The 27,649-nt window shown below is 44.6% G+C and overlaps 1 protein-coding gene across 1 annotated transcript; it reads right to left on the bottom strand.

Annotated features, from left to right (window-relative positions):
• On the bottom strand, window positions 1-26,728 carry cxxc4 (CXXC finger 4). Its single transcript, XM_070974023.1, has 3 exons — window positions 26,352-26,728; window positions 23,410-24,348; window positions 1-1,141 (listed from the first exon to the last, which is right to left on the bottom strand). The coding sequence occupies exons 2-3, from the start codon at window positions 24,232-24,234 to the stop codon at window positions 1,097-1,099; spliced, it is 870 nt and encodes a 289-aa protein (XP_070830124.1). The 5' UTR covers window positions 24,235-24,348; window positions 26,352-26,728; the 3' UTR covers window positions 1-1,096.
• Between the last annotated feature and the right edge of the window lie 921 nt (window positions 26,729-27,649).

Genomic DNA, 27,649 nt, shown 5'->3' with positions numbered 1-27,649 from the left:
ACCGAAGTCATTTTTTTTTTTATTTTAGCACATAAAAGCATCACAACAACGATATACAAATTCTTAGTAATCTTTAAAACCGAAACACATTTACACATGCAACAATAGGGTTGAAGACAATGAGTAACTTATTGAATAATTTGGTTTTTGGAATGTGTTGACGTTACTTTGCAGGAGAAACTTCTCCTTCTCCAGAACAACATCTGATATGTCGAACATGTAGACTGTCCTGGAATTAACTGTAAATTTAATATTTCCAACATAACATACAGTTCCTTTACTGGCATTACTCTCTACCTTTTAGACAGTTACAACCTTTAGAGATCCAAACCGAAGGAAAAGAAAAGGTTTGATGGTTTTGTTAAAAACACGCACTTCAGTCAGAATGTGACCTCCAGACGGCGGTCTGACTCATAAACGTCTGCCGCTGTCACAATCAAACGACGCCCAATTAGATTTCGAGGAAATGCAACTCACCACACAAGACAATGTGCCCTGTTCTGCGGCGAGTCCATCGAAGGAGGAACAGACGCGCTGCTGCCGTCCTCCATGTCACCGCTCCCAACCTTAGCGTGGCGCGTGAAAACGCGCTTTTCAGATGGAACAAAGGACAAAACTAGAAGATGACTCAGGCGGTAAAATAATGCAAGAGTCGACCGAAATGAAAGATTGAAGAATAATCAACATAATAGATTATTGCTCCAGAGTAAAGTGTGTGTTATATCATCAATCCTTGTGGCCTCTTCTGTTTGACGGATTCATTATGATTGTATGATTGTCTGTTTGAGTCCTTTACATAGGATTGGCTGTAAACCCACAGCCACGACACTGAAAACACATTCATAGACACCAAAAATATACATTATGATACTGTCAAAAGGTACAATAATTACACAGGAAAGGAAATTACAGTTTAGAGTTAAAACAACACCATTATGTTTTCATTTATGTTTTAGTCTGTCCACTCTTCTTCTCTTGTCCTCCACAAGCGCGTTGGGCGCGCTGGGTTCTGTGAACCCATCAAGTGCTCCCGGCAGAGAGTCAAGAGTCCCACCTGTCCTCCTGCTGCTGGACGGGGCGGCCATGTCTCTCCTCTCTAGAAGAACCACCGAAAAGCTTCGCCGTTGTTGACCGGCGTCCTCTGAGGGAGACAAAATGTGAAGGACACATTTTAATTTGTGGTTTCGAGGTCACGCCATTGTCACGTCCCCGCTCCAGCAAAAAAAAAAAAAGGAAACGTACGTTCAGAAACACATTTGGAGGCCAATAATCAATAATATCAGGACCGCTGGTGGATAACAGCAGTTTGAAATAGGACGGACATTAATTTAAGTAAAAACCCAGAAGGACACTTAAAACGGCTATAAAGCACAACCACCAAACCAAGTATTTCATCAAAGCGCCAGCCAAGGTGATTACATCCACATCCCACCCACACCCAAATAATCATTACGCTGGATGAAATATTCAATACAAATTCCCAAGAAGCAACAATGAGGCATTTAATTACTGTGAGCTCCAGCCGCAGTGAGGGGGAACAGTGCATCATTTCAATTTGAGCCCGCGCCAGCAGCCCCCCCCCCCACCCACCAACTGCCCCCCCCCCCCCCAAAAAAAACCTCTACGCCGGAGTGACAGCCTCTCCTTTCCGAAACTCATTTGGAAGTCAAAGACATGAAATACTGAAGTCTCCCACCAATCCCCATGACCAATTAGCACATTTTTTGATTATTTTTTTCTGCTGTTGACAGGGGGGAAATAGTGCATAATCACAACTAAAATCACTTTAGTCTGAGTGGAGGCAATTTGACATTTTAATAACAAGTGTCATCTGTGGCTTCTTAAAGGCCTGATGAGCGCTTCAGCGCCACGCAGGCGCCTACGCACACGCTTCCCCGGCAGAGCGGCCACACGTAAACGTGACGCACCGCTCTCGTATGTGATCACGTCATCTTATTCTCTTACAGAAATCAGCTTTATTTTGTTTTAGGCGTCTGATGCACAACCGAAGAGCTAAAACAACCGATTTTACTGAACTTCAATTGGTAGAGAATCCACAAGCAACAATTTGATGACTTTTAGGTCATTTTTCAAGCAATAATGCCTCTCAAATGTGCAGATTTTCTGCTTTTTGTGGTTTTATGCAGGAAACTGAACGTCTTCAGGTTCAGATCTCTGCTGACAGACGAAGCATTTTGATCACCTGTGAACACGTGATGACGTTTTTCACTATTTTCTGACACGTTATAGAATAAAAAGTCCATAATCTGTAAAGAAAATAATAAGATGAAGCCCAACAGTTCAACAAATGCATCTGTTTAGCCTGTTTTTACATTTTTACTGACTGATATTACAGATTGTAGAACAGCCTAAACAGACCATAGCGGATGCATTCAGTGATACAAGCTAACTGAGTACAAGTACTGTATTTAAGTACAATCTTGAGGTGCTTGTTCTTTACCTGAGTATTTCAATTTTCTGCTACTTTATTCTTCTCCTTCACTGCAGTTCAGAGGAAACGACTGTCCTTTTTACTCCACTACATTTATTCCACAGCTTTAGTTACTGGTTACTGCGCAGACTTAGTTTAATAATACAGAATATAATCAACAGATGAATTATGGTGCAATATTACAGATGAAGATGAAACTTTATTGATCCCCAAGTGGAAATTCACAAGCGACCCAGCAGATAAAATATCTCAAATAGTTAAAGCACCTTTACCAGTTTTAACATTAAAGTGATGAACACTTTAATAATTACAGTCCAATAACAGAATTGACATTATTCTGCATATTGAGTACTTTCACTTTTGGTGCTTTAAGTATGTTTTGATGCTAATACTTTTGTACTTGCAGCAGAGTATTTATACAATATGGTAGTGTTACCTTTAAGTAGGAGAGTACTTCTTCCAGCACTGGGAGGATGTTTCAGTCTAACACATGTGAATTCAGCCAATGACAGAGGCTTTACGTAACTGACCAATGAAAAACCTGCTTTACTTTACGGCGTCGCCTTAGCAAACAGCCGCGATGACAATCAATGTGGAATTAATAAACGACCTCCAACAACAACAACAGGCCGTCTTTCAGCCTGCAGTCGCACCTGTACCTGCACAGCTGATCAGTGTTCAGTCATTGGGTGTAAAACAAAAGGTGATGTCTCCATGGTAACATTTGAGGACACTGCCCTTCATCTCTGTTTGTAGAGATGCTGAGTCTCAGGTGCTGTCCCTGCTTTCGGACACATATACATTCCTTCCTGTGCGTATAGCAACCGTTTACTCACACCACATTAAACATGTGCTGTTATCCCTCCGAGTGAATGACGGAGGCACCGGAGCAGCAGCATGCCGCCGTCACCAATTTAACATCGGGATGAAATGTTTCCGAGGGTCACGACGCTCTCACAGGTCTGATGTTTTTTTGTTTTTTTTTTGCTTAATTGCTCACTGTGTCACCGTACCTCCACTGTGTTTCATCATGTTAGGGTGCGTGTTAATAAAATATATTCCTCCAGAATGAGGCCGTGAACACGTCTGTGAGCTGAACGTGGACGATTTCAGACAACTTTGGTTGTTTTCTTTCATATTTGTCTTGTGGAGGGAAAAAAACACAATTATACAAGTGCTGAACAGCAATAAAATAAAATAAGAGTGGAGATTTCAAGGGAAGAGTATTGTATTAATTGTAATGAAGTTACACCTGGTTGCCAGTTTATTAGGAACACCTAGCAAACACTAAAGTCCTGCCATAAAGCCCACCTGTACTGCACCATACAGGGAGGTGTTTTTGTTATTTAGCCTACCCTCATTGGTATAAATGGGGTGGACAAAATAATAGAAACGTCGGTCAGTGTAACACAATACAGTTCAACATCACCACAGGCTGCAGCCTCCAAGATGACCATGTGGTTGAAGTAACAGTCAATAACAATGTGGGATTCGTTGCTGGTCTGTTGAATACGATTGCATTAGTTTTAGCTTGGGGTTTCTAATAAACTGGCCACTGAGTGTTCGTCTCTGGTAAAATAAGCAGTGAGGGGTTACGCGGCTTTGAGGTTTCCTCCGGAGCTTCAGGTTCCTCCCAGGTTAATTGGTGACTCTAAACTGCCTAAATTAGGTGCTTCTGTGTGAGCGTGAATGGTTGTTTCTGTGTGTCAGGTCTGTGATGAACTGTCCGTGTCCCCCGCCTCTCACCTAATGCATCAGCCCCAGCCCCCCGCGGCCCTGCACAGGATATGCGGTTGTAGATAATGGATGGATGAGTGGATGGATGGATGGATGGATGGATGGATGGATGGATGGATGGGTGGGCAAGGCAACCATCAGCAGCAACAAAGATTGAGCTAAATACACAAAACCTGTAAGATAATGGTACTAATCTGCATTTTAACATGTTCCAAGGTTCCTTATGAAGCCAAGCTAGTGAATCTCACCAAACACTTTCCTTAAACAAGAGAACAATGATCTTGAAGATCTTCCTATAAAACACAGCAACGCATCTGTCAGAGCACCGTGACAAATTCTCCTAATAAGGCAAAGGAAGGAGAGAGCAACAAGCGTGTATACTTCAAATGCTGTCGACGTCAAATGCACATCCGCATTGGATACAACTCGTCCACGCTCTCAGTCTTGTGTTCTATAGATCTGAGGCAAAGAGGAGGTGAGAATGTTTATCTTGATCCATATTCTCACATTGATCAGTCCCTGGTGGAAGAGCGGCTCACCAGAGACAATAATGACCCTGATCTGGGCACTCGGCATGTCTCTGTTTTGTTAAGTTCCTGCGTTATCGATCCGGCGGGGCTCTTGAGTGCTGCTTGGATTCACTCCCGGGCCTCCTCGCCTCGGCACACTGCAGTGACCAGGCACAAAGAAGGCTCAATTAGCACAGCCCCGCGTTGTGTGCTCCCCCACCTGCATACGCCTTCAGAATCACTCCATCAACCGCCGGGAAGAGTGAGGGAGGAGAGACACAAGAATACGGAAACAACAGGGAGAGAGAGGGAGCGACGGAGGGGGACAGAAGCAGAGGGGAGAGGGGTGGGGAGACGGCAGGGGTTGATAGTGTTACACCAGGGACACGAGAGCAACACCGAGGTTTCACCTCAAATCAGGACGCCGTGGCAGCGGCTCAGCCTCACGTCAACACCGCTGCCTCTGCAGCAGAGCATACATAACAATCCAGCTCCAACGACACACAGAGGGAAAGACAATTTCCCGCTCTGGCAATGAATGCACACGGCCGAGTATTGAACTGACTGAAGGAGGAGGAAGAGATTTCTGCAGACCTCAAATTAACCCCACCACACCACCGCAGTCGGCAGTGTATTGTAAGTGTCTGCCGGTGGCTTTCGGTGATAACGGCACAGTAAAACTGACATGTGGCGGAATAATTCTCCGCTGATTCTGGCGAGGCGGTGTGAGGTCTCTGGGCAGCCATGACACCCTGTGATCCTAACTCAACCTGGCAGGTGCAGTTAATGCTGAAGCCACGTCGTCGGCTGATTGAGACGAGGCGGTAGCGAGACTAGAAAGGGACGCTGAATCACAATCAGACCGACAGGACCGAAGCGGCGTCTTTGAAGGCTGCTCCAGCCTCTGCAGGGGCATGTGCACGCGCACGCCACATAAACCTCCAACTGCAATCTTAAACATCCAGGTTAAGGCCAATCCTCCCTTTATCTTTTCCACACAAATAATAAAAGCACGTGAGCGGTCCTCAACCCCCGGCCCACCCCTGCCCCTCCCCTCCCCTCCCCTGCAGCCTTGGCGTCACACTGTGCCGGGGCCAGAGATAAACCACTCAAGACGATGAGGATGATAATAGCAGACGCCGCAGCGCCTCAAAATTCAATCAGCACCGGGACGTCAATGCGGATGAGTGTAAAAGTGAAATATGCTCGGCGGCGTGTGTTAAAAGACGCCACACAGGGCTCGCAGAAACAACAACAGGCGATGAAGAGGACGATGAGGGGAAAAAGCGAGAGAGCGAAAAAAACAAGAAGGGGAGAGAAAAATGAAAATAATGTGTCTCTACTACTCTGCTTCCCGGCGCCATCCCACTGGCATTCTGAGCAGCCCTACTTTAACCACAGACTGTGAATAAATTACCCTTTTGAACTCGGGGTGATTGCAAATGTGCCCCGGTTTCTCTTGAGACATGTCTGGCACTAACCCTCAGCTCTATGCTCCCAGCCAGCCTTGTCACAGAACCCCATCCCCTCCCTCCCACCAGCACACACACACACACACACACACACACACACACACACACACACACACACAAGCATGCACAACATCATAAAACTTTTAATTCACTGTAATTATGGGTGGAATATTTTTTCAGCCAGCTACAAACTCTCCCTCTCCCCTGCCTCTCTTTTTCTGTCTAGGAATTCTCTCGGATCTCCTCAGATAGAGAAAAAAATTCTTAGAGATGAGAAAGTATTCTGGATAAAATGTAGCAGTGGCAGAAAAATCAGAGGAGCGATGGGGACGGATAGAGGCAGATACGGGGGAGACGGAGGGAGGAATGTGAGGGAGGCACCGGGCAGGTTGAACGGCAGCCTGTGGGATGTGTTTCAGACGGCTCGTTATAACACACGGCCCATACGTTTCCCTGACAATACCCATAATTTATGAACTTACAGACCGGGATGCAGACCACTTTTCACAACCGCAGCTCTGACAGGCTGCAAATAAAAATATATAGAAATGAATACGAGCATCAGCTTCACTTTCTTGACACAAACTGTGGCTGCTTCAGCTGTCTGGACACTGGCTTTTAAAAAAACAAAAAAACCCAAAGCATAATTACAAACACCTTTCTCACAACATCACAACTGCAAGTGAAATTATTGCGTGCAGGTCGGACAGTTTGTTCTCTTTTTAGCACCTTGCAAGCCCAAATAAATCTGAACACCTCAGAGCTGAAGTCAGAGAAGTAAAATCTGCGATCGCTTCGATGTGAAATGACGGCACGCAGGCGAAGGACTCTGATCAGTTTCTTATAGGAAAACTGGTGGCGAGGAAGACAAAAGTAGGAGGAGAGAGGGAAGAGCGAAGGAAGGAGGACTTTGGGAGTCAGCCAAACATTCAGGGCTGATCTCCAGGTCTAAAGAAGAGGGGAGGGGGGAGTTTCAGCAGTGCAGTCAGCCTTAACTGATGTGTTATATATTGCCTGTCACTTTATTCTGCAGGAATATTGGGGCGTTGCCAAGCTCAAACCTGGAAGGTATAGCAATCCATCACCTGCAATGTTACCGGCGTTGGTGGGTGGGGGCTGAAATCTCATCTTGAAGCTGGTAGCCAATATTCCAGCCACCCAATGCCGTTTATAAAAGGTACCTCTCCAAGGCCGCCATCACGGACAGACCAGCCATCCAGTTATCCACACGCCGCTGCCCGCACCACAGCGCCGAAACGCAAACACACTCTGCTCTGTGCAAAAGCGTAAACCTCGAATACTGCGAGCACGGACAAACGAGAATCATCAGTACCATTAATCAATAAGTAAATAAATAAGCTGATGATGATGATGGGATACAACACTGCAAGCGTGCAAGTGATTCATAGTTATTGGCCATGAAATGTTTCGTTTTTTAAAGGTACAGTACGAAGCACACGTACACATGCTGTAAATCACAATACGCAAAGCAAACTTATATTCAAATATTATAGATCAATTAACATTTTCGTTGATCAGCTCCAGCTTGAGAGTTGCTTGTGTTTAACTCCTGAGTACAGAAACCTCTGAGGCCGAATAATGAAGCCAAAAGCTGCAGTTCCTCGAACGACCACTTGGCTCCAAAAGCGAGTCAGTCCCCATAGACCCCCGTATTAAAATACCTGACTTCACAGCAGAAATGTTTACAGCCTGGTGCAAAACTATTAAGTGTTTTAACTAAATGTTTTGGTCTCCATAACACTCCATCGCCCACTTTTGGATGCGGTTCATGACGGCGCCTATGAAGCCTGTGGGAGACGGCACGGAGAGTACGGCCATGTTTTATTCTGTCGATGACGTCGACTCAAGTACAAATATTACAACCCAGATTACAAAAGAGTTGAGATGCTGTGTAAAACATAAAAAATATTTAAAACTGGCTAAATATTTTTTTACATAAACTGACCTGAAAACAGCTCAAAGTCAATATATTTAATGTTTTTCCTCATCAGCTTCATTAATTTCTGTAAATATCTGCTGATTGTGAATCTGATGCAGCAGCACGTTTCACAGACTGGGAAAGATGTGGAACGCTCCAAAAACACCTGTTTGGATCATTCCACAGGTAAACAGGTTGATTGGTAACAGGTGAGAGGATCAGCCGTTCATAGAGCATGGAGCGAGGTGAGCGACTGGATGAAGGAGATGAACACATGGACTCGCCTCAGAAAACTGCTTTTATTTTGCTTTTTCAGAATCGGGTTTTATTTGTACTTTACTTGCATATTTCCATTTTTTGCAATTATATAATTCCACCCCACAACAATTCAGATATTCTAGTTTTTACTCGACTGCATTTATTTGACAGCTTTTTGGACTAAATTTTACCTTTAGGGGAAGTTTGGCTCTGGGTTTATGTCCATGCCAGAAAACCAAACATTTGACTGATATTTGTAGTGATCCCACGAAGTGCTCACAGCCAAAAGTGTTTTCATTTAGCTCTGTCCTCTGGCCCTTCGCCATAGTTCCCTCAGATTATAACTTTCAGAATGTGATAATAACAATACGAAGCATAGAAATATCAATCATAAGGCAAAAAAAGATGTTTAGAGGTGCAAATCGAACTGCTCTCAGATGGTTGCAGTTATTTTGTCGCTGTGCTGTTACTGTGACTGGACTTCTCTTTGGCATTTTGACGGATTTAAATTGAACAAACGTGCTCAATTTCTCACAGTTTGGCCAAATATCCATGTTGTTTTTACTGTTGCCATAAGTAAAGTAAGTAAATCAGAGTTGTGATTTTACAGTTAACCTTATCTGCGAGTGAGAATATTGTCCAATTAATGATGATTTTAAATAAAACAGTGAGGTGTAGGATTTATAAGTACTTATCAATCTAATGTGTATATCTGCATTTTACTCCCTTAAGAATCAATGTGAGAGCAAAATCTGCGTGGCCTGATGTTTTAGGTTTTATTAATTGTCAGCATATGTGGAGGACTTTAAATCTGATGCACTGATATGTACAAATGAAGTGGAAGACTAAGTATAAACTGTTTCTTTGCACCCATATTTCCTCTAAATAGCTCATATATTCAGATAACCATTGCACTTGAATATGCTCATGATATTAATACACAGACAAAGAACCCAAGTACAGCAGTTATGATCACATTCCAACACTGAAATACAGCAACAATCTTTTAATTCAAGGTCCAGGCTACTCCATCCGTTTGAGCAAATCAAGCTAAGTGTATTGCGGATGTTTGTGAGTAATGAGGAATTTGGGAGTTTTTTGCTGACGAGGCATGTATGAAGTGGGGGTGGGGGGGTGGGGTGGGGGGGGGGGGGTGTCTATGATGGTGTGCTTAAGAGCTGTGCCTGGGAGAGGAGGGGTGGTCACAGGGGGGAGATTAGGCTGAGGGGCAGCGAAGGAAAACCAAATCCATCTCCATCTCAGAAACATCCTAAAGCAGATTACTTACTTCAGAGAGAGAGAGAGAGAGAGAGAGAGAGAGAGAGAGAGAGAGAGAGAGAGAGAGAGAGAGAGAGAGAGAGAGAGAGAGAGAGAGAGAGAGAGAGAGAGAGAGAGAGAGAGAGAGAGAGAGAAGAGGAGCGTGAGATGGATGAGGGAGCAGAGGAGGAGAGAGAGAGCAATTAGCATAGATGCAATTCTGGCACAGTCCTCTGACTTGATATTTGACCTTCTGCAAGAGTCTTGCCAAATATCGCCTGAGAAGCTCAGACGGACCATATGGCAAAATGCTGCTGGAGGCTGAAGCGTCCGTATGCTAATGGAGGAATGTAATTACAGAGCAGCATTCCTGCAGGACGTATATTTTAGCAGCCCTCCATAGGAGAGGGCTTCCAGCGAGACAGGCCGAGCCTCAGCGGCTTCACAAAATACACTTTTTATCAAACAGCCGGCGAGATAGTGAGTGGACAGAGAGATGGAACAGACCCGGGATGAGCAGGGCGGCCTGCAGTGTGTCACTTCATTACGAGGAAAACGTTGACGTGAGGCGGAAACACCTCCAGTCACGTCTGAAAACTGCGCGTCCACACCGAGTCACATACGGCAGCAGCTGCTCCGCTGCAATCTGCTGCTCTCCTCTGGACACGCCCCAATCCGTGATGTCACAGCAGATGTTTTCCATCAGCTGCCCACAGCGAAACACCTGCCCGGCCAGTGACATCACCGCGTGGGGCGTGGCCTAAATTACAAGATGCTTGACAGTGACGGTAGAGCAGCACTTATGTAAAATCAGTATGAATTTACCCGTTAAATACTGGGATGTTAACCAGAGAAATAATAATAATCTGTGAACAGGCATTCAAAATACGTACAAGGGCTTGACTCGTTTCACGCCGTCCACTTTAGAAAATCTGTGTGATCTTACATTTATTGGATATTGACAGTTGAGATTAAATTAAAGTGGGAATGCTGTGGTCATAAAGTACACATCTTAACCGCTGTGCCACATGATGCCGAGTCAGGTGGTGCAAACATGTGGAGTCACTACGAGAAGCCATCGCTGGCTTTTAATGGTGGATGAAAGCACACAAATATCCAGGCAGCACTTTAATTGGCCACATGAGTAGTTGTAGTTGTTGACAAATGTACTAATAAACACTTCTATCTGCTAATAAGTACATCATTATGTGTTATAAACCTGCTTATAGATGCTAAATACAGGGACTACAGTGTTGCCAAAATTAAAAAAAAAATGTTCATATGTGAATAATTAGCATGTTCTGTAGTTTACATACAGCTGCAAATTAGGTTTTTTACAACCTTGATTCCCCAAAAAGTTGGACGCCATGTAAAACGTAAACAAAAGCAGAATGGAAGTGTTCCCGAGCACATGTAGAAATATCCTTTATACACTACTCTACCTGTTACCAATGAGCCTGTTCACCTGTGGAATGTTCCAAACAGGTGTTTTTGGAGCTTTCCACTACTTACTACCACTACTACTACTACTACTACTACTACTACTACTACTAGTCACTACTGCAAAATGTCTACAGTCAACATATCTTAAGTGTTTTCCCTTCAATAGCTGCTCCTGATAATTAACACTAAAATGTGAGCTGGAGCACATCGACATTTACTATTTAGCCAAAACCACAACCTGCTCTTCACCGAGTAGCCTAAGGCCCCGTTTACACCACAACGCTCGCGGGTGAAAACGACCAAGTATTTTATCGGATGTGCCTTTCCTTTAGATGGCGACGGCGTTTTTGGGGCTTAAAAAATGCAAAAAAAGTGAAACCCTCCTCCAGAGTGGAAATCTGAAAAAACCTCCACTGTCACGTTCCCGTCTAAAGGGCAAAAACACGAAAGTGTAGAATTCCATTAGACATTGATTGCACACACTTTTGCGTCACCGCATGCGTGCAGATTTGCCCCAAAAACACTCATCTAAACGCAGAATAAAAAGTGAGAACGCAACGCCACTTTTGCGTTTTCTGTTCAGATCGTTTCCTTGTAAACGTCGCCTCAATCTAAACGTCTCCAGTCAACCTCCTCCCAGATCAAAGATGTCATATAAAAAAAAAGGCAGGTGAACACTATCTTGACTCTGTTTCCTCCAAATATATATATTTATATTATATATATTTCACATGTAGGAATATCGAAATAAAGAGCAATGGCAGAACTAAAGTAACTTCCTCACCGTCCACACGATGCTCCACCACAGTGAGCCAGATCTAGGCTACAAAGGGAGCAACTTTGTGCTGCTGAAGCGGCGCTCAGACGCCGTGCCTTTTCCATTTATCATGCATGGAAAATCCCTGCCCACACAGACGAGGCTGAGCCGGCCCTCGTAGGAAGAACCCGAGGCAGCGCCCTTGGGCCAGAGGCTGCAGTCTGGAGCCGGGATCGCCTACCTGCAGCTAAGTACAACAGCGCCGGCCTCCATTTCAATTAGCTTCATCTAAGCTTCCTTGTCCAAGTGAAACAATTTGACACAGGGCGGCTACAAGGCGTACGCTCCTCTGGGAGCAAGCCCTGCATGGGAGACGGCGGCGAGGCTTACAGGTGCCGCCGAGGTTTCGGGAAAACAAAACAAAGAGATGCAGCGGCGAGGTCAATTGAGCTCCGAGACGGGAAATCAGAGCGGTGTGAGCAGGGAGACGGGCAGGCGCTGTAGGATGGGAGCGGGGGAGGAGGAGGAAGATGAGCAGGACACGCGTTTGAGTGTGTAGATACCTGAGGGATCTGGTATGGAAATCCCCAATTTCTCAGCCAAGTTGCAGCCCTTTGAACAGTGGAAGACGTCAGCAAGCACGGCGAGAAGCCATGTGGGTGTAACGAAGCGAGGGCTAAGCGAGGCAACATGCTGCCAGTTCTCTGAAATGTTAAATTGAAATGCAAAGTAGGAGCAGGCCTTCTTGTTTTGAGCAGATTTCTCAGCATCTGTGTGGGAGCCCTTAAACTCAGAGGGTCTATATGCAGAGCTCTGCATATTTACTGTAAATCAACATAATATTTAGGTTAGACTTAGAAAATACACACAGCCCAAGTCGAATCTTTAATTGCGCTCACGTAATGGAGACTTGAGTCAAATCTATGTGTGCGTCAAAGTCAGCTCAGTAAATAAAGATTTCGAGTACATACAGCCAGTTTGCACCTACAGTGCCTTTACACTATATTGTTCTGCTTATACCTTCGTGCTGCTTATTATACAAAAAGTCATTACAGGCTTCAGAAGTGGATACTAATGCAGGCCTGGAAAATTCCCATTCATGTTTTCCTGGCACGTTGTTAGTCACCTCTCGTTGGAGCATCTCTGCAGCCTGGACGAGTAACAAAGTCAGATCCTCCCCCGTCGCTTCCAGGTGTGAACGGATGTGACTGTGTGAGTGTTTTCCTGCAGCAGACAGCTGAACTAACAGAACATTTCTGGTTCTTTCATAAAAAGACTCAAAGGTACAAGACTGTGCGCATAAAAATGAAAGACGAGGAGTAAACTACGATTCCCAGGGTGCATTTCGTTAAGACTCGTCCAATCACAGAGCTCAGAGCTGTATCTCGCGCACTGCTAACGATACGGGGAAGCTAAAGATTACGCCTAACCGGCTTCACACTCTGCAGTTTGAGTGAATTCAGTTTCAGGTTTTGGGTCATTTTTCAGATGAATTCCTTAAACGTGGTTCTGCGATTTGCTCACAACTTCAAGGACAAAGTGTTCTGATTTTACAAACGCCTCTAATTCTTTTAGCTGGCTTCTTCTCGAGAGCAATGGCTCATGGGTATCGTAGTATTTCGAGCCAGACGCGATTTCTCTGCAACAAAGCTGGAATAATTCTGTTTTTCTTAGCTCAAACATAAACCTCAAGAACGCAAAATTATCCTGGAGGCGAGCAGCGTAGCAGCAGTGGAAGGTAACTTACATGAGCCATAGAAACTTACTGGTTCGTCATTTAAATAAAGCACAAACGCCACAAACAGACGTTGCTTTGAAGCAGGAATTACGCTTCTCCAGGCTAATGTTTCACGCTTGGATGCGGCGGCGGGGCTGCTTCTGCTAAACTTGTACGTCGACCATTTACATCTATTTTCATTTCCTGACAGGAATGAAAGTAGTTGACGTGCCGCTGACATTTGAGAGGTGTGCACGTCATCTCCTCTGAGAGACCTAACACCATAACACCCACGTATAAGCGTCGTTCTAGTTTGAGTCACAGGCCAAAAAGGTTGGAAACCACTGTACTGATGCAGCTCTATTTACTGTATTGGAAAACCCAAGAGTCTTTTATTTTATTGAATTTATCTGACGTACACACACAACCGCACTGTAAAACAAAACCCTCGGTAACTAAGAAGAAAGAAAAACAAGGATTAATGTCATCTAGTTAGATTCATGAGACTAATATTCCACCTGAAGCAACCTAAAAGGAGGAATTACATAAGTAGGCTTTGGTTAAACTGGAAGGTGAAACTTGACAAAGATGAAAACAAGAGCGCTATCGTTAGGAGAAAGCCAGTGGGCAATGTAATATGCTAAAGGCAGCATTTAAGACAGAGCTAATCCGAGCAGACTCCCCCCTGCTTAGTCACTGCAGCTCCACGCTGATCAGACGGGGAAACCGGTCACAGTTTGTCAAAACACAGCTTGCACTCTGAGCAGATTGAAATCATTTCTCTACTCAACAGAACGCCACAGACGAAACAGATCTTTTTAGGGGTGACAACAAACCGAGAGCAGCTCAATGGTTTATCAGCGGTGGAGGACAAAGGGGCCCTCCGCTCACGAATGAAAATATCCACCTGATGTCATCAACCGGCGCATCATAAATCCCATCCTTTGCCTGCGGGCCACAGACTGACTTCACGCCTCTGTGACACTCTCTAACCCCAGGGTTTCTATCAGAAAAAAACCTTGAAATATCTTTCTGGGCTTGGTGTCAGATGCTTGCCATGAAATATTCATAATCTGGGAGCGAAGCCACAATAGAGGTGGTGGCAGCATGCGAGGATTTGACTTGCAGAAACTGAGACGCTTAAACCACGTTGACCGATTTCTCCCATCAGTTGTCACTCACAAATTGACTTTCACATTAGTTTTCTTGGGTGAATGGCACAAAGCCATCTGTCATTTAAGCCTTTTAACCTATAGATATAAACTCATTAGTGCATCTGCAGAACTGCAGTTTGTGGCTCTGTATATTACATTTAATCTGTTTTGCCAACTACAATGAGGTTAACATAGATTGAATACCGAGTTTTATTTTTCTTTCGCGGCTCAATTCTGGAGGCTGAATCAAGGAACTTTGCAATTTAAGCGGTTAAAGGAGCAGTCTGATCTTTCTTCTATGCTTTCATATGCACAAATCTTAAACACGTGTCCAGTTTGTGTGGGGAAATCTGAAATGTAAGAGTTTGCTACCAAAGAAAAACCTTTTAAAAACTGCAATCTGTGATCCAAACAAGAGGAGGAGAGGAGCCGCCTCAAAGGGCAAACCTAAAGCATGCGTGTCTTCTGATGCTCGTAAACACAGACTTTTATTTTTAATTACGATTTCATAATAAGGTCAACATTTACAAGAATGGCCATAAATATTCCTGATTTGACCTGTGATGCAAAAAAACTACCAAACCCAGTTCTTCTCATGACATCCACGTTTACTGACTGTTTGTTTCCTGGTTTGCTTTTACTGTTTTTTGGCTGCTGATCCTCAAAGTTTGGATAGCAGAGATTTCGGTAAGTGCTCGCACCTACAAGGAAGACTTCCTGTTTACAACTGCATTATCATCCACTGATAGTCACTTCAACAAAAGCAAACCAGACGTTCTGCTGTGATGGATTATCTGTTTCAAACCGGTTTCTGCAAAGTCGCTGCAATCGATGAAAAAGCAGCTTCTTAGAAACGAAGAGATCAATCCAAAGACGTATGACAGTGATGGGAAACACAGAATAATTGTAATTAATTACAATAATGTTAAAAATGCTTTAGCGCTTCCATTTTTGGAAGCATGCAGTAAAATCAAAAAGAGGTGATTTTTGATTAAATAAACAGTCTTAATGAACTGCTGAAGCACTGACTTTGTGCAGAATGAATACTGCAATTATTCGTCTGCATGCGTCCACGACTGAAGCGACAGTTTGATGTAAAATCGTCTCTGCAGTGGACCCTGAAACTCCCCGGTGTGCAGACAGTGAACCCCCAGCATCAGGGCAGGAAGTGAGCGCTATGAGCAGTTTGAGGAAAATCCATAGACGAACTGCTCTTTAGTTGTCTGTCAAAGAGATCAGCGCTCGAGTGCGAGAGTACGAGACGCAGACGGAAAGACGGAAAGCGAGGGCGGACGCTGAAGCACAAATCATCACACGGATCATCTGCTCGACCTCAGAATTATTTTAACCCTGTGTTATGAATTAGTGGTGACTTCTTGTCCTCTTAGAAATCAATTCCATTATTCTTGATTACAGGCAGACTAAGACATGATTGCAGAGAGTGTGCGAGTGCATTAACTCCTCATATGTTGGATTCACAGCCAGAAGAAAACAACTAAATTACATGATTGTGCCCACGCTGTCCTGTTGAATCTCCAGCTCAACAGGACGTTGTCAACACTAAACGCTGGCGACTCGGTGTAGCACATAAAATTAAAACGAAATGCTTTGTAATTAGAAATCTGAGTCTTGCATGACTAGAAACCACCAGGCACTGTATTCACCAAAAATTTGACCAAAAGTCTGGCATGAGCGGCTGAACGACGACGTTCAGCTGAGTATGAAGATCTGAAGCGTGGAGCGTTTTAAGGCGGCTCCCCTTTGTTCAACTTCCAACACCGTATTTTCTCTTCCTGGTTTGCCCACTTCTCGTGCCAAAGAAGAAGAAAGAGCGAGCTTTCATCTATGTCATTTGTGCTGGAAGTCTATGGCCAAAGTTTTTTTTTTTTCCTGTTGGATGCAGTTCTGTGGTTGACCACTGGAGCGAACTGGCACCAGGACGACTCTGCTCCCATCCCACTGGTCTAAAGCCGTGATGCTGGACAACACTGTCCTCAACCAGCTTACCAACACCAACTCTTTGAGCGTGTCGCTTTGGCGCTTAGAGCTTGAAATGCGGTGACATGATGTTTTCAGCACAAATATTTGGCCGGCTCTTCATCACACATGCTCGTCATAGGCTCTGCTGTTTAATATTAAGCCAGCTCACGTTTATGTCACGTGACGTCAGGAAATGCTGTCACCATTATCACTGTAAGTCATAAATAAATAATACTGCAGAGGTATTCAGGTCGTATGTGCAGTTTATGTGCATTATGGGATATTCTTCTTGTCTTAGCAGGTAGCTAATGTGCTGCATCTTCTACTGTTCTCAGTCCACAAATGAGAGCTGCTTAGCAATCATAGCCCGCAAATGGAAAGACACTGATGTTATATCTGTGTTGAAGAGCTGGTCTGGGATGGAAATGAACCAACAGCAGGATCAGGCGTGGCTCTCCTGTGTAGTTTACTCTATGGTTTACTGTTTTTAAAGACAATATAATACCACAGCTAATGCCTTTTAACATCTATGATGCAGTCACAAAGGCAGCAGCAGTTTCCTGTTGGGGGAATTTGGTAATGGCTGATTGAAATGTCATTTTTCTACTCTGGCTCGTGCATCAGTTCAGTCACTCTTTTGCCATTTGCTGACTTTGTTGCACTTAACTCAATCAGGACGATATTTCTTGAATGGAAAGCTTAAAGTGCAAAAAGTGCTCCCGATGTTGAATTGAGCCAAAACATAAAATATGAGCAGAAACCGAAACAAGTCAAGATCACATCGTTTTTCATGGAGAACAAAAAAAAAACAAAAAACACCACCTTGCTGCAATGCTGTGCGCTCACTGCAGTCCCATGATGCACCCGCTGAAGACTTCCCTCTCACACTTTTTCATACAGACTCTCAGTAATGACGAGATACCTTTTAACTTCTCAGCCGGAGTCAGCATCAATAATTTATTCTCATCTGTTTAAAATTTAAAGTGCCACACATTAACGTCCTCCCGCACCTGCTCTTTCACGCTGTCCACCCTCCACTGGGCTGCTTTCTACCCCCGTCCCCGTCGCTCTCGCTCTCCTCGCGCTATAATAAAGACAATGAGTTCTCTTTCACCACTGAACCAGGGATGTTAAATCAAACGGGGGCAGAGGAGGCGGCAGACCACATAATGTAAGGGCATCGTCCAGACGCCTCCGATTACGCTCTGGCCTTAATTGGTGGCAGTGGCAAAAACGATGAATTCTTTAACAGTGCCGTGCAGTTGTGCCTTCACGAGCACAGCAAAGGCCCGAGGAGGACAGCTACTCGCTGCAAATGGAAGCTGACAGAAAAACCGCACGGCACGGCCAATCTGGGGGAAAAAGGGCACGACAATGAATAAGGGGGCCCGCGCTCTTAAGTAGCCGAGGGTAGCTTGCAGGGAAGATGTGTATAATTAAGCGGTCTGCTTCGTGGTTCAGATGGCAAAATCCTATTGTCTTGACAGGAGCTTAAGGTTGCCCTTTAGGTTGAGATGCTCGGCGGCGTACGGCCTCATTTTTCTTTTTTTCTTTTTTCACACTCCCCCAGACCTCTGCGACCAAATTAATCTGCAGTTTTAAAGCTTGAATAAATCCAGTAAGTTAGAGATCTGCAGATCTAAAGGCCGTCTGTCCCTCAGGCTTTCCCTTCCTCGTTTTTTTTTTTTTTTTTTTATTATTTCTTTACCCCCTCTCCTTTACCCACGGAGATTGGCTGGCAGCACTCAGTGTTATCTCCAGGGAGGCAAAGGTTGGGGGGAGGGGGTGAAGGCCACAGATTTGTCCTTATCTATTCTGAGCACACCTAAAACAAATTAGACCTGGCTGCCGTTGCTTATTTGGCTCCCGCGCTCTCATTAAGGGGCTGAATCCAAGCTATTTTCCTCAAGGTCCTGCTTCCTACCATTTTGGGCCTTGTCTTTTATCACAATAGTAAAGGTTTCTCGGCAGCCATGCCACCTTTTCATCTCACCCATTTCATGTAGTCATATCAACACGGCACAAAGAGCAGAAGGAGCGAGGGGGAGGAAGAGCATCCCCTTACTCCAGGATGCTGTTTTGCTGTTCGTGACTTGATGATGCCCTTTGACATTTGTTAATTGAAAGGAGGAATCGGTTCAATTGGATTTTTGTTTTGCCCTTTTCATGCTTTTCCTGCGCCGTGTTATGCTACTAATCAAATAGGAGTCTGTTTGGATGTTGTTCTTTTAAGGGTTTCGCTTTGTCTTTGCGGCGTTATGATCATAAAATGCGGCACCGTTTAAGTCAGAGTGTTCCTGTCAACAACCCATTGAGCTGGCACTTGAAATCCTATGATTATGAGGATGCTATGTTTCCATCAAGTTGTATAGTTAGAGAGGATGTTGTTTTAGATATCTGTCTGCTGTCATTAAGCTCCTGATGGAGACATATGCATTATTGAGAATCATTCACAAGAAAAACCTTGAGAGAAAAGAAAGAAATTATACAAGGCGAGAACACAGCTCGAATCCACATGTTGGAAATGTTTGTGTGCTCGATGTTGGATTTGACTGGAAGGCCACAGAAAACTTCATATTTTCATTGGACTGATTCGATGAACTGACAACATGGTGGAAAACAGACACTAACGTTCAACAAACACTGAACTCAAGCTCGGAAACGTCTTTTATAACCCTGACAACATATACTATTAACTTCAAAATCTTTATTATAATAATATTTCTTATGTCCGAACATTAACATTAACACTGCAGCTCTACTTGTGACACTGTGGTGAATTATAAACTGTGTTCATTTCTTAATATTTCTCAACGAAAAGTTCTTCTAAGAATATTTGTAACGTTAAACCACTTGTGAGACTTCAAGCTGTTAATGAACTCTAACATTAGCTTGACCCACAAATAAAGCAACGTCAAACGTCCCTGTTAAATTCAGTTCAGTTCAAATAAAACCTGCTGAAATGTAAATTAACTTACATTAGAAACTTAGAGAAATCTATCTATCTATCTATCTATCTATCTATCTATCTATCTATCTATCTATCTATCTATCTATCTATCTATCTATCTATCTATCTATCTATCTATCTATCTATCTATCTATCTATCTATCTATCTATCTGAATGTTCTTCAGTCTCTACCAGTCTCTGCCTTTATTTGTCCACCCTTTTGATGTCCTTGTTCTGCATGTCTGCCTATGTGTGTCTTTGAGAGAAATGAGGAACCACAGTCAAATCCCTTGTATGCGAACACATGCTTCAATAAAGCTGATTCTGATTTTAAAGATTAGGATGTTACCGTGGAGCCACTTGTTGGATGCTGAAATCCAAAATTCCTTAGAACAAGTGGTTCCTAACCAGGGGGCCGGGACCCCCTAATGGGCCCAAAGATAAATCTGAGGGGGTCACAAGATGTTTAACACCAAATGATTTTTTCAGACTAGTCTCTCGTTTTTGCTGCCTTCTTGTGAAGCGCTATCACCACTTCAGGCATATGAAAATCCTTCAAATGAAATAATTTGAGAAGCAAAATCAAACTGCTCCCAGATCACGTCCACAGACTCCACACCAAGGCCACAAGGCGTGATGAGGAGTCCAAACTAGACGCTGCATCATTTTAAGGGGCCGCAAGCCAAAAAGACTGAAAAAGCTGCCTGAGACAGAGAGAAATGACATATAGATGTCCTCACGTGTGCATTTCAGTGCCACAGTAAATCCATTAGCAACGCAAGCTCACAAACCTCTAAATGCACAGAATTTAGGCAAAGGCAGAGGCTCTTTATGCGAGAGTCTCTGCAGAAGCAGAAGTAAAGTCGAGGTAAACAGGTGAGGTAAACAGAGGTGAAGACACAGCTTGCCCACATGCGAGTATTATTGCATTTGAAAGTTAATGAAGGACCTTTGGGCCACAGGAGCTCAAGCTACGCAAAGGTAACTGCTCGGGAAATGTTAGGTTAGATGAGATTCCTTTGCCAGACTAATCCATCCTGGAGCCTGAGAGCAGCACAGAGACGGAGAGAGAGGCAGATAGAGAGAGCCGAATGTGCTGCAGAACAGCACAGCAGTGACACAGGGCAATTCTCTAGGGCCTTGCATTAGCGCGCTAAATTAAAGGGGGTATTAGATTAAATTGGCTCTCCGATTTCAGGGGTGTGAGTAAAATTCTGATTTGCATTTTCCACCGCTGCTTAAGATATAATTAGTTCAGGGTGATTCCCATGTGGAAAACACTGACAGCCAAATCTAACTGGCTGCCAGTAGCTTATCGTCTCTTCCAAGGCAAAAGGTACGCTCGGCTCATGTCTGGTGCGTGCGTTTGTTTGTTTGTGTGGCTGCAGGTGCGTTTGTGTGGATCTTTGTGTGCGTGAGACAAAGAGACAGGCGGCGTGTGCGCACGTGCGACTGGTCACATGTGGATTGGCTCCCTCTGAACCCACTTCAGCACCTGATTCGTCGCACTTCTCAATCAAATCAGACAGAACGGGGAGCGACCATTAGCACCATCGACAAGGTGGAGGAAAAAAACAAAAAAACAAGCACCCCCCGATCGTACAAAAGTTGGCCAAAGCACGAGCGCGACTTCACACCTCTGAGGTGCCTTTAAACTCAAACCCATTTCCGCAGCAGAAGGTGCACCTGTAATTACAGATGTGAGTCAAAAATAACAATTACTGCTGGAGAAGTCCATAATATGAATTACTGAACTCAGCGGAGGAGCGTTTAGAAGCAAGTGTGGATTTGTTTGGGGGCTTTTCACACCCTTGGTAATTCTAACTGTCTTTGCAAATGGATGTTTTCCAAAAGCGTGTCTACCCATGCATTATGAATGCCAGGCCTGCTTCCTGGACACCTGTTTGGGACACCTGTTAGCACACGTTATATGGAGTCGACATTAAATGAACTTCCGATTGCAACTTCTGCGGTTCACAAACCTACAAACCCACCACTGACCCCCTCCGCTTCACCTCTCAGACCCTGGCTTTACCATAATACCCCCACAAGAAGCATGAGAGTCTTCCACAGTCTATGATCTGTCAGCTCGTTCCAACACTCGATTTAAGCAAATCTACAAGGATGAAATGAAACACTCAACCCCCCCAACGCCGTGGTTTTCATGGCTGCACCAAATGGAAATAATCTCTTTCTTATTAGGTCGTTTTTTTTAAGTCATTTAATTTGACTTCTTCTTAAAGCAACTACAATGTGAGATGAAGCTCTGTAGGTGTGAGCAATAACTGACCTGCTGAATGAGGCTAAAGAGGTTCAAAACACACCTAATTTCAAAGCTTTTGATGTTCGGGACTCCTGTCAAAATCATCAAGTTAGCAAAATTTTAATCAGGCACATATTAGGTGCGGGTGGCGTGCTGTCAGGCCACGATTGCATTAATGGAAAACCTCCATGTTGCACTACACTGTAGAGCACATGAGACATAAATGATGAGACTCGTATGAATAAATAATAACATGTTATGTCACATTGAGCCTGCGCTACTCGCTCAACAGCGAGCTTCAACGTTTGCATGCAGGTGCAGCCTCAGCCTGCTTTGAAACCTTCCCTGATTGCACTGGAAAGAGGCAGACCCAGTCAAAGGTGACGTCTGCATTATAAAACACAAGAAACTCCTTCACCGACAAACAGGATCATCTTCTAATGTGAACATTAGAAAAGAACAAAGCGATGGCACAAATTCACAGTCGACAATGTGACGCATACACTTTGTTTTTCCATGAGTCGATTAGGTAATATTTTATAATTAACCTCCTTTTCCTCTCCGTGTAATGACATAATTAATGAGCAAATCATGTGGCCCTCAGGTTGTATTTGTTGGTGACTCATCCATACAAGCTCGCGTTAAGACAGTGAGCAGGTTCAAACTCTCAGGCTAAAGAGAGCCATATTTACAAATTGAACATTCATATTCTGCCTTTGCCTGTGATAACCAAATGTCAGCCAGGATATTATCAATTAAATTGAACCTTTAAAAACAACGCTGGCCTCTGATTGCCTCTTGATGCTTGTCAATTAAGCCACTGCTTAATATGTTTTTCTCTTTCGTATACATGACGATGTTTTTTCTGCCTCTGCGCCCTCTTGATGTACATCACGCTTCACACTCGTCCATAATTGACCATAACGATGCAAATATAATATGAAATGATTTCATCTCAGCCCTACTGTATGTGCACAATCAATTCATACAGGATCAGTGGGAGAGGATGAGTCTGGGTGCTTCGCTCCCCTCCCCACACAAAACTTGGGGGATGTTTTGAGAAACACCATCAGCAGCCCTGCCATCACTCTCACCATCTCTTGGTGGTCGGAGGCTGAGGCTTTGTGGGATATTGATTCTCCCCATCCAGAGACGGTTTCCATAATTGGTTAAAATGACCGGGTGCAGAGAGGGATGGCTCTCTGCTGAAAACCATTTCCCAGCCCTGCTTGGAGCTGAGCCAAGCTCGGGGTTGTTCGGATGCGTTCCAGCCCCAGCCTGACTGGCAGCAATTAGGGGTGTCTGAGCCAAGCTCAGCTTGCGCTCCACACAAACACCCCTAATTACTGCCAATTAGGCTAGGCGGGTAGGCAGATTTGAGAAGCCGGGGGGATGTTCAGGCATGGGTGGGCATGGAAACAATTTTCAAGGGCTTAGAACGTGACTGGATGAAAAGGTTAATGCTTTGGAGTGCAAGGGGATAATAACAAAAGAAGGGGAAGCAGAGCCCCGGTTCTCACCTCCAGCGACGAGCCTGGCTTCTTCTTCAGCTCCTCGCATTTCCTAAATTTGCAGATCTGGTGGCCCGTTTTGCGGTTCCGACAACTGCTGCAGACACCACAGTTGATTAGCCGCCTGCAGGGTGCACAGACCCCACACCTTTTCCTTTTCTTCTTCGCTGGGTTTCCACTGGATACCGAGGAATTATTCTGTGGGCAGTCTGCCAGATTGGCAATTTGAAACGCACTGTCTGTAACGGCTGCTGAGGCTGCGGGGGAGTGAAGGGCTGTCATGACGATGACCCCGGGAGGTAATGAGATGCCCCCTAAAGCCGGGATAGCGGAAAAAGTTCCAACGCGTTCTGGGAGATTCATTATCTCTGCTTCAGCAGCGCCGCATTTCAGCTTGTTCATGCATTCTCCTGCTAAAGGTCTGCAGTGTTCGGGGGATAAGGTAGAGAGGAAATTATTATTTGCCATTTGCAGCGTCTCTGGCGGCACGCCAGGCTTCCCCGGCCTCTGGGAGTCATTTCTATGCATGCTGGTCCTATTAGGGTTTATTGCCGCTGATTTCCTTCCCCAGAGCATGGCGTTATCGCAGTTCCAAGGGGACATGCCAATTCTAGCACTGGGAAAAATGGGCGTTGTGATGCGGGCAATCTTAGCAGTCTGTGGAAATGCCCCATTGGTTTTATAAAAGTTTGCAAAAGACCTGTACCTTTCCATTTCAGCGTTATAATCCAAAAGCTGGCTTAATCCACCATCCTGAAGATTATCCTTTTGTAAGAGAGACACATCTGCGTTCTGTCCGTTTTCAATGCAAAGCGCATTGTTTATGTTAGACATGGCTGAGGAATGGCTGTCAGTGTTTGGGAGAAGAGAGCGAGGTTACAGCGGCCTTTGTGGAACTGAAGCTGCTTACGAACAGCGTGCGACCATCCTGGTTCGTCTCCTCCGGTGCTAAAAGCAAAAGACAACAAAAAAACAACAACAGTTACACATAAAAGAGGCGAATGTTTTCATTCTAATCAGATTTCATTTCTCCGCTTCGACTTTCCTCTGAAGATAACAGCTGAACATTTGAAGGATCTTCTGGCTCGTTGTTTACGCTCGGTGTTTTAGCGTGGAACTATCACAAATAGTCACAGCTGATGTTCGTCTGGTGACAATAACGTGACGGCTGTGACAGACTATCATGTCAGGTTTATAATGGGGAGGAGAATTAGCATCCTTCAAAAAAAAAAAAAAAACCCCACACACTTTCAACACTGTTTGGACGTCTTGTCAAAGTATTCTTACATATTTTTAAAGAAAGTCCAATCAGCCACTTCACAGAATGAATAAATGCATTTTAATACACGAGGGTACATTTCATCAAAAATGATTCAATTCAAAATATCACTATTTTGAAAAGTTGGAGGAGCGCCTCAGTGGAATTCAGATTATGACAGCAGAGCTACAAACACAAAGATTTTTTTTTTTTTACCTTAGGCCTGCAATATAAGCTCTTAAATATAATCTGCTTTGGGTGCCAGGAGCAACATCGTTAAATATTTTCAATCTTTTTTCATCTCGTCCAACAGCAGAGGTGGCCGTCCATGTAAACAGCAGCCCGTCCGGCCTCTTAAGAGCACCTGGTATTCATTCATGGCCGGCTCTATTAGATTTACTCAATAACAGCACAGATATCCACCGGAGGATTTACATCCAGATCATGAACCAGACCAAGTACAGTGTCAGCTGCCTCAGGATGGGATGTGTGTGTCCGAGTGTGTGTATAGGTGTACGTGTGTGCGGGTGTGTTGGGGGGGGTTGGGTGGGGGGGTGCTCCATTTCCTCTCTCTCTCTCCACCAGTCTGTCTGGATTTGGTTTCCACAGATAAAAGCCCATTAGACACATCTCCCCCTACTTCCATTACCTTTTTCTGGGCTTTCTCTCTTAATTGCCAAAGCTGATCCATTGCTGGAACACTAAAGCATTTCAAATCACTTCCATAGCAGCTGTCTCAAAAAAATAAAAATATACATATGCACACATGGAGCTGGAGGGATCCACTGGGTGGCATTATTAAAGTCCTGTGAATGCTGAAGTGCATCCTCTTCTAAACATGTCCGAGCAGGTAAACCCCATTTTTCAGACTATGATCTCAACACTGTCTCTGTCTACAGCCTATTTTCACATTAAGACTAAACACGCTTTCTAACATAAACTAAATTATCCAGCATTATTTCTTTTAAAGTATTATTATTACTTTAAGTCTGATGTGAAACCAAGAGTCCTATGCACCATCCAGTCCAGATCTGGATGTCCAATGTCAGTGTGGCATCCAAAACAACCCGCAGCCACCAGTAAACAAAACCTCCTTGGCTTAATGATCAGCCCTCCTCAGGGTCATTATTACTTAATCAATTCACCCCTGGAGCGAAATACGCAGCCCAAAGGCAATCAAGTCACGGCCATTGATTTTCAGCCTGTAAACAAAGTTTAGAGAGACAGAAATGTTCAATAGCTACTTGGAGCTGGTGAGAGACACGGAGAGAGGAGGGAGAGAGAAAGCACAGAGAGGGAGAGATAAAGGTGGAGAGTGCGGGAAGGAGATTCAGGAGAGAAAAGTGAAAAAAAAGAAAAGCCACGTCCGATGGCGAACCATTGTGCCGCCGCTGCACCACGATGCCGTTAATTACACTCAGCGCGCGCGGTGGCAGACATTCAGATCAAAGGTCATGCATAGATAATCCGGAGAGGCGAGCGCGGTGCAATAGTGCAAATAAAATCCTATAAAAATTAATCTGACATTGCCCGGCTCACTTGGCAGCCGCACGGACACAAATCGGGACAGGAGAAAGCGGCTAAAACGCATGCAAGTGGACGGCAAAACATGGACGGACACACACACACACACGGCGAGAGAGAGAGCGAGAGAGAGGGGAGAGAGAGGGGAGAGAGGGTGAGCATCACCTACCAGGTTCCTGTTGAGAAGAGCTCCCAAGATGCTACCAGCCTGCGACCGCGTAACGGCACATCACCGCGAAGCGATACGTGCGGGGGAAATAACGCAAAGATGCGAGGAGACGCACAGACACGGGCTGCCGGAGGAGAGAGGGCGAGAGCGTGCGTGCGCGCGTGCGTGCGTGTGCGTTCAGAGCGCTCAAAACAAAAGGAGCATTTTTATCGACTTTCTTGTCACGTTAGAAAAAGGTCGCAAAGTGCATAAACGAGCCAAAAGGAGAAAAAAGAGGGGGGCAGCTCGCGGAGGGGCTGAGGTGTTCCCTCTGCTCCTGATCCGGGTCTGGTATTGTGCGTCTGCCTGGGCTCTGCTCAGTCCGTGTCTCCTGTCGCTGTGTGTGGCTGATTGGTGCTGAGGTGAGGAAGCAGGGATGTGGACACCTACTGATCATTGGCTGGAAATTACTATAGAAACACTCGGGAGGTGGGAGGGATGGATGGCTCAGGGCGCCCTACAGGGAGAAAAATATCAGCTGGAAAATATCTGCGTCTTCCAGCCTAATTGTGGCATCTTTTTTTTTTTTTTTTTTTACCCCCCCCCCCCAACCCCCCCTCTCTTTCATAAAATATTTTTTAATACATTTCTTTCATGACGAGGCATTTAGAGAGGAGGAGGGGGCTGTCATTTACCAGATTCGTCTTTTAATAAGGATTGGGGAAACTTGTCAAATTAATTTGAATGGAGCTGAGCTGTGATTAAGATAAAATGCCTCCGCCGGGTTGTTTTTCCCCCCTCTCCCACTCCGTCCAGCGACAGCCATAATTACTAAGACCTCCGGGATTCATCACCATTATAAATCCCGCCTGCTGGCCACCCATGCCTGCAGCTCCCACAGGCTGACAACACGGGCACGCATGGCACATTTATCCCAGAGCCTCCGTGTGTGACACCGCACGATCATTCATGCTGGAGCCTTTAAGCTTTGAGTTAAAATAATTATGACAATCAGCGTCCCGGATTAAATTTCTCCACATCAGCATTTATCTGTGAGCCTCAGGGTGCAGTTTAGGAAAGAAGTTACCATGGGACCGTCACCTCTGGAGCTCCACACTGAGGCCATCACTAATGAATCACCTCATGAAACAAGTTTTAGCAGCTCTGAACCTCTTTAGAGAGATGTTAGAGAAATATTCTCTAATGCTGATGGGCTGTAGCATCACTTTATGTACTTTTACCACGAGAAAGTATACAGTCAAACACAGCAAAGTTAAAAAAAAAAAAAAAAAAGGTGTACGGTCATTAAAACCAATTAG

This window comes from Chaetodon trifascialis, chromosome 2, assembly GCF_039877785.1.
Source record: "Chaetodon trifascialis isolate fChaTrf1 chromosome 2, fChaTrf1.hap1, whole genome shotgun sequence".
NCBI lineage: Eukaryota > Metazoa > Chordata > Actinopteri > Chaetodontiformes > Chaetodontidae > Chaetodon > Chaetodon trifascialis.
The sequence above is the reverse complement of the archived record's forward strand: the minus strand, read 5'-3'. Positions and strand labels throughout refer to the sequence as shown.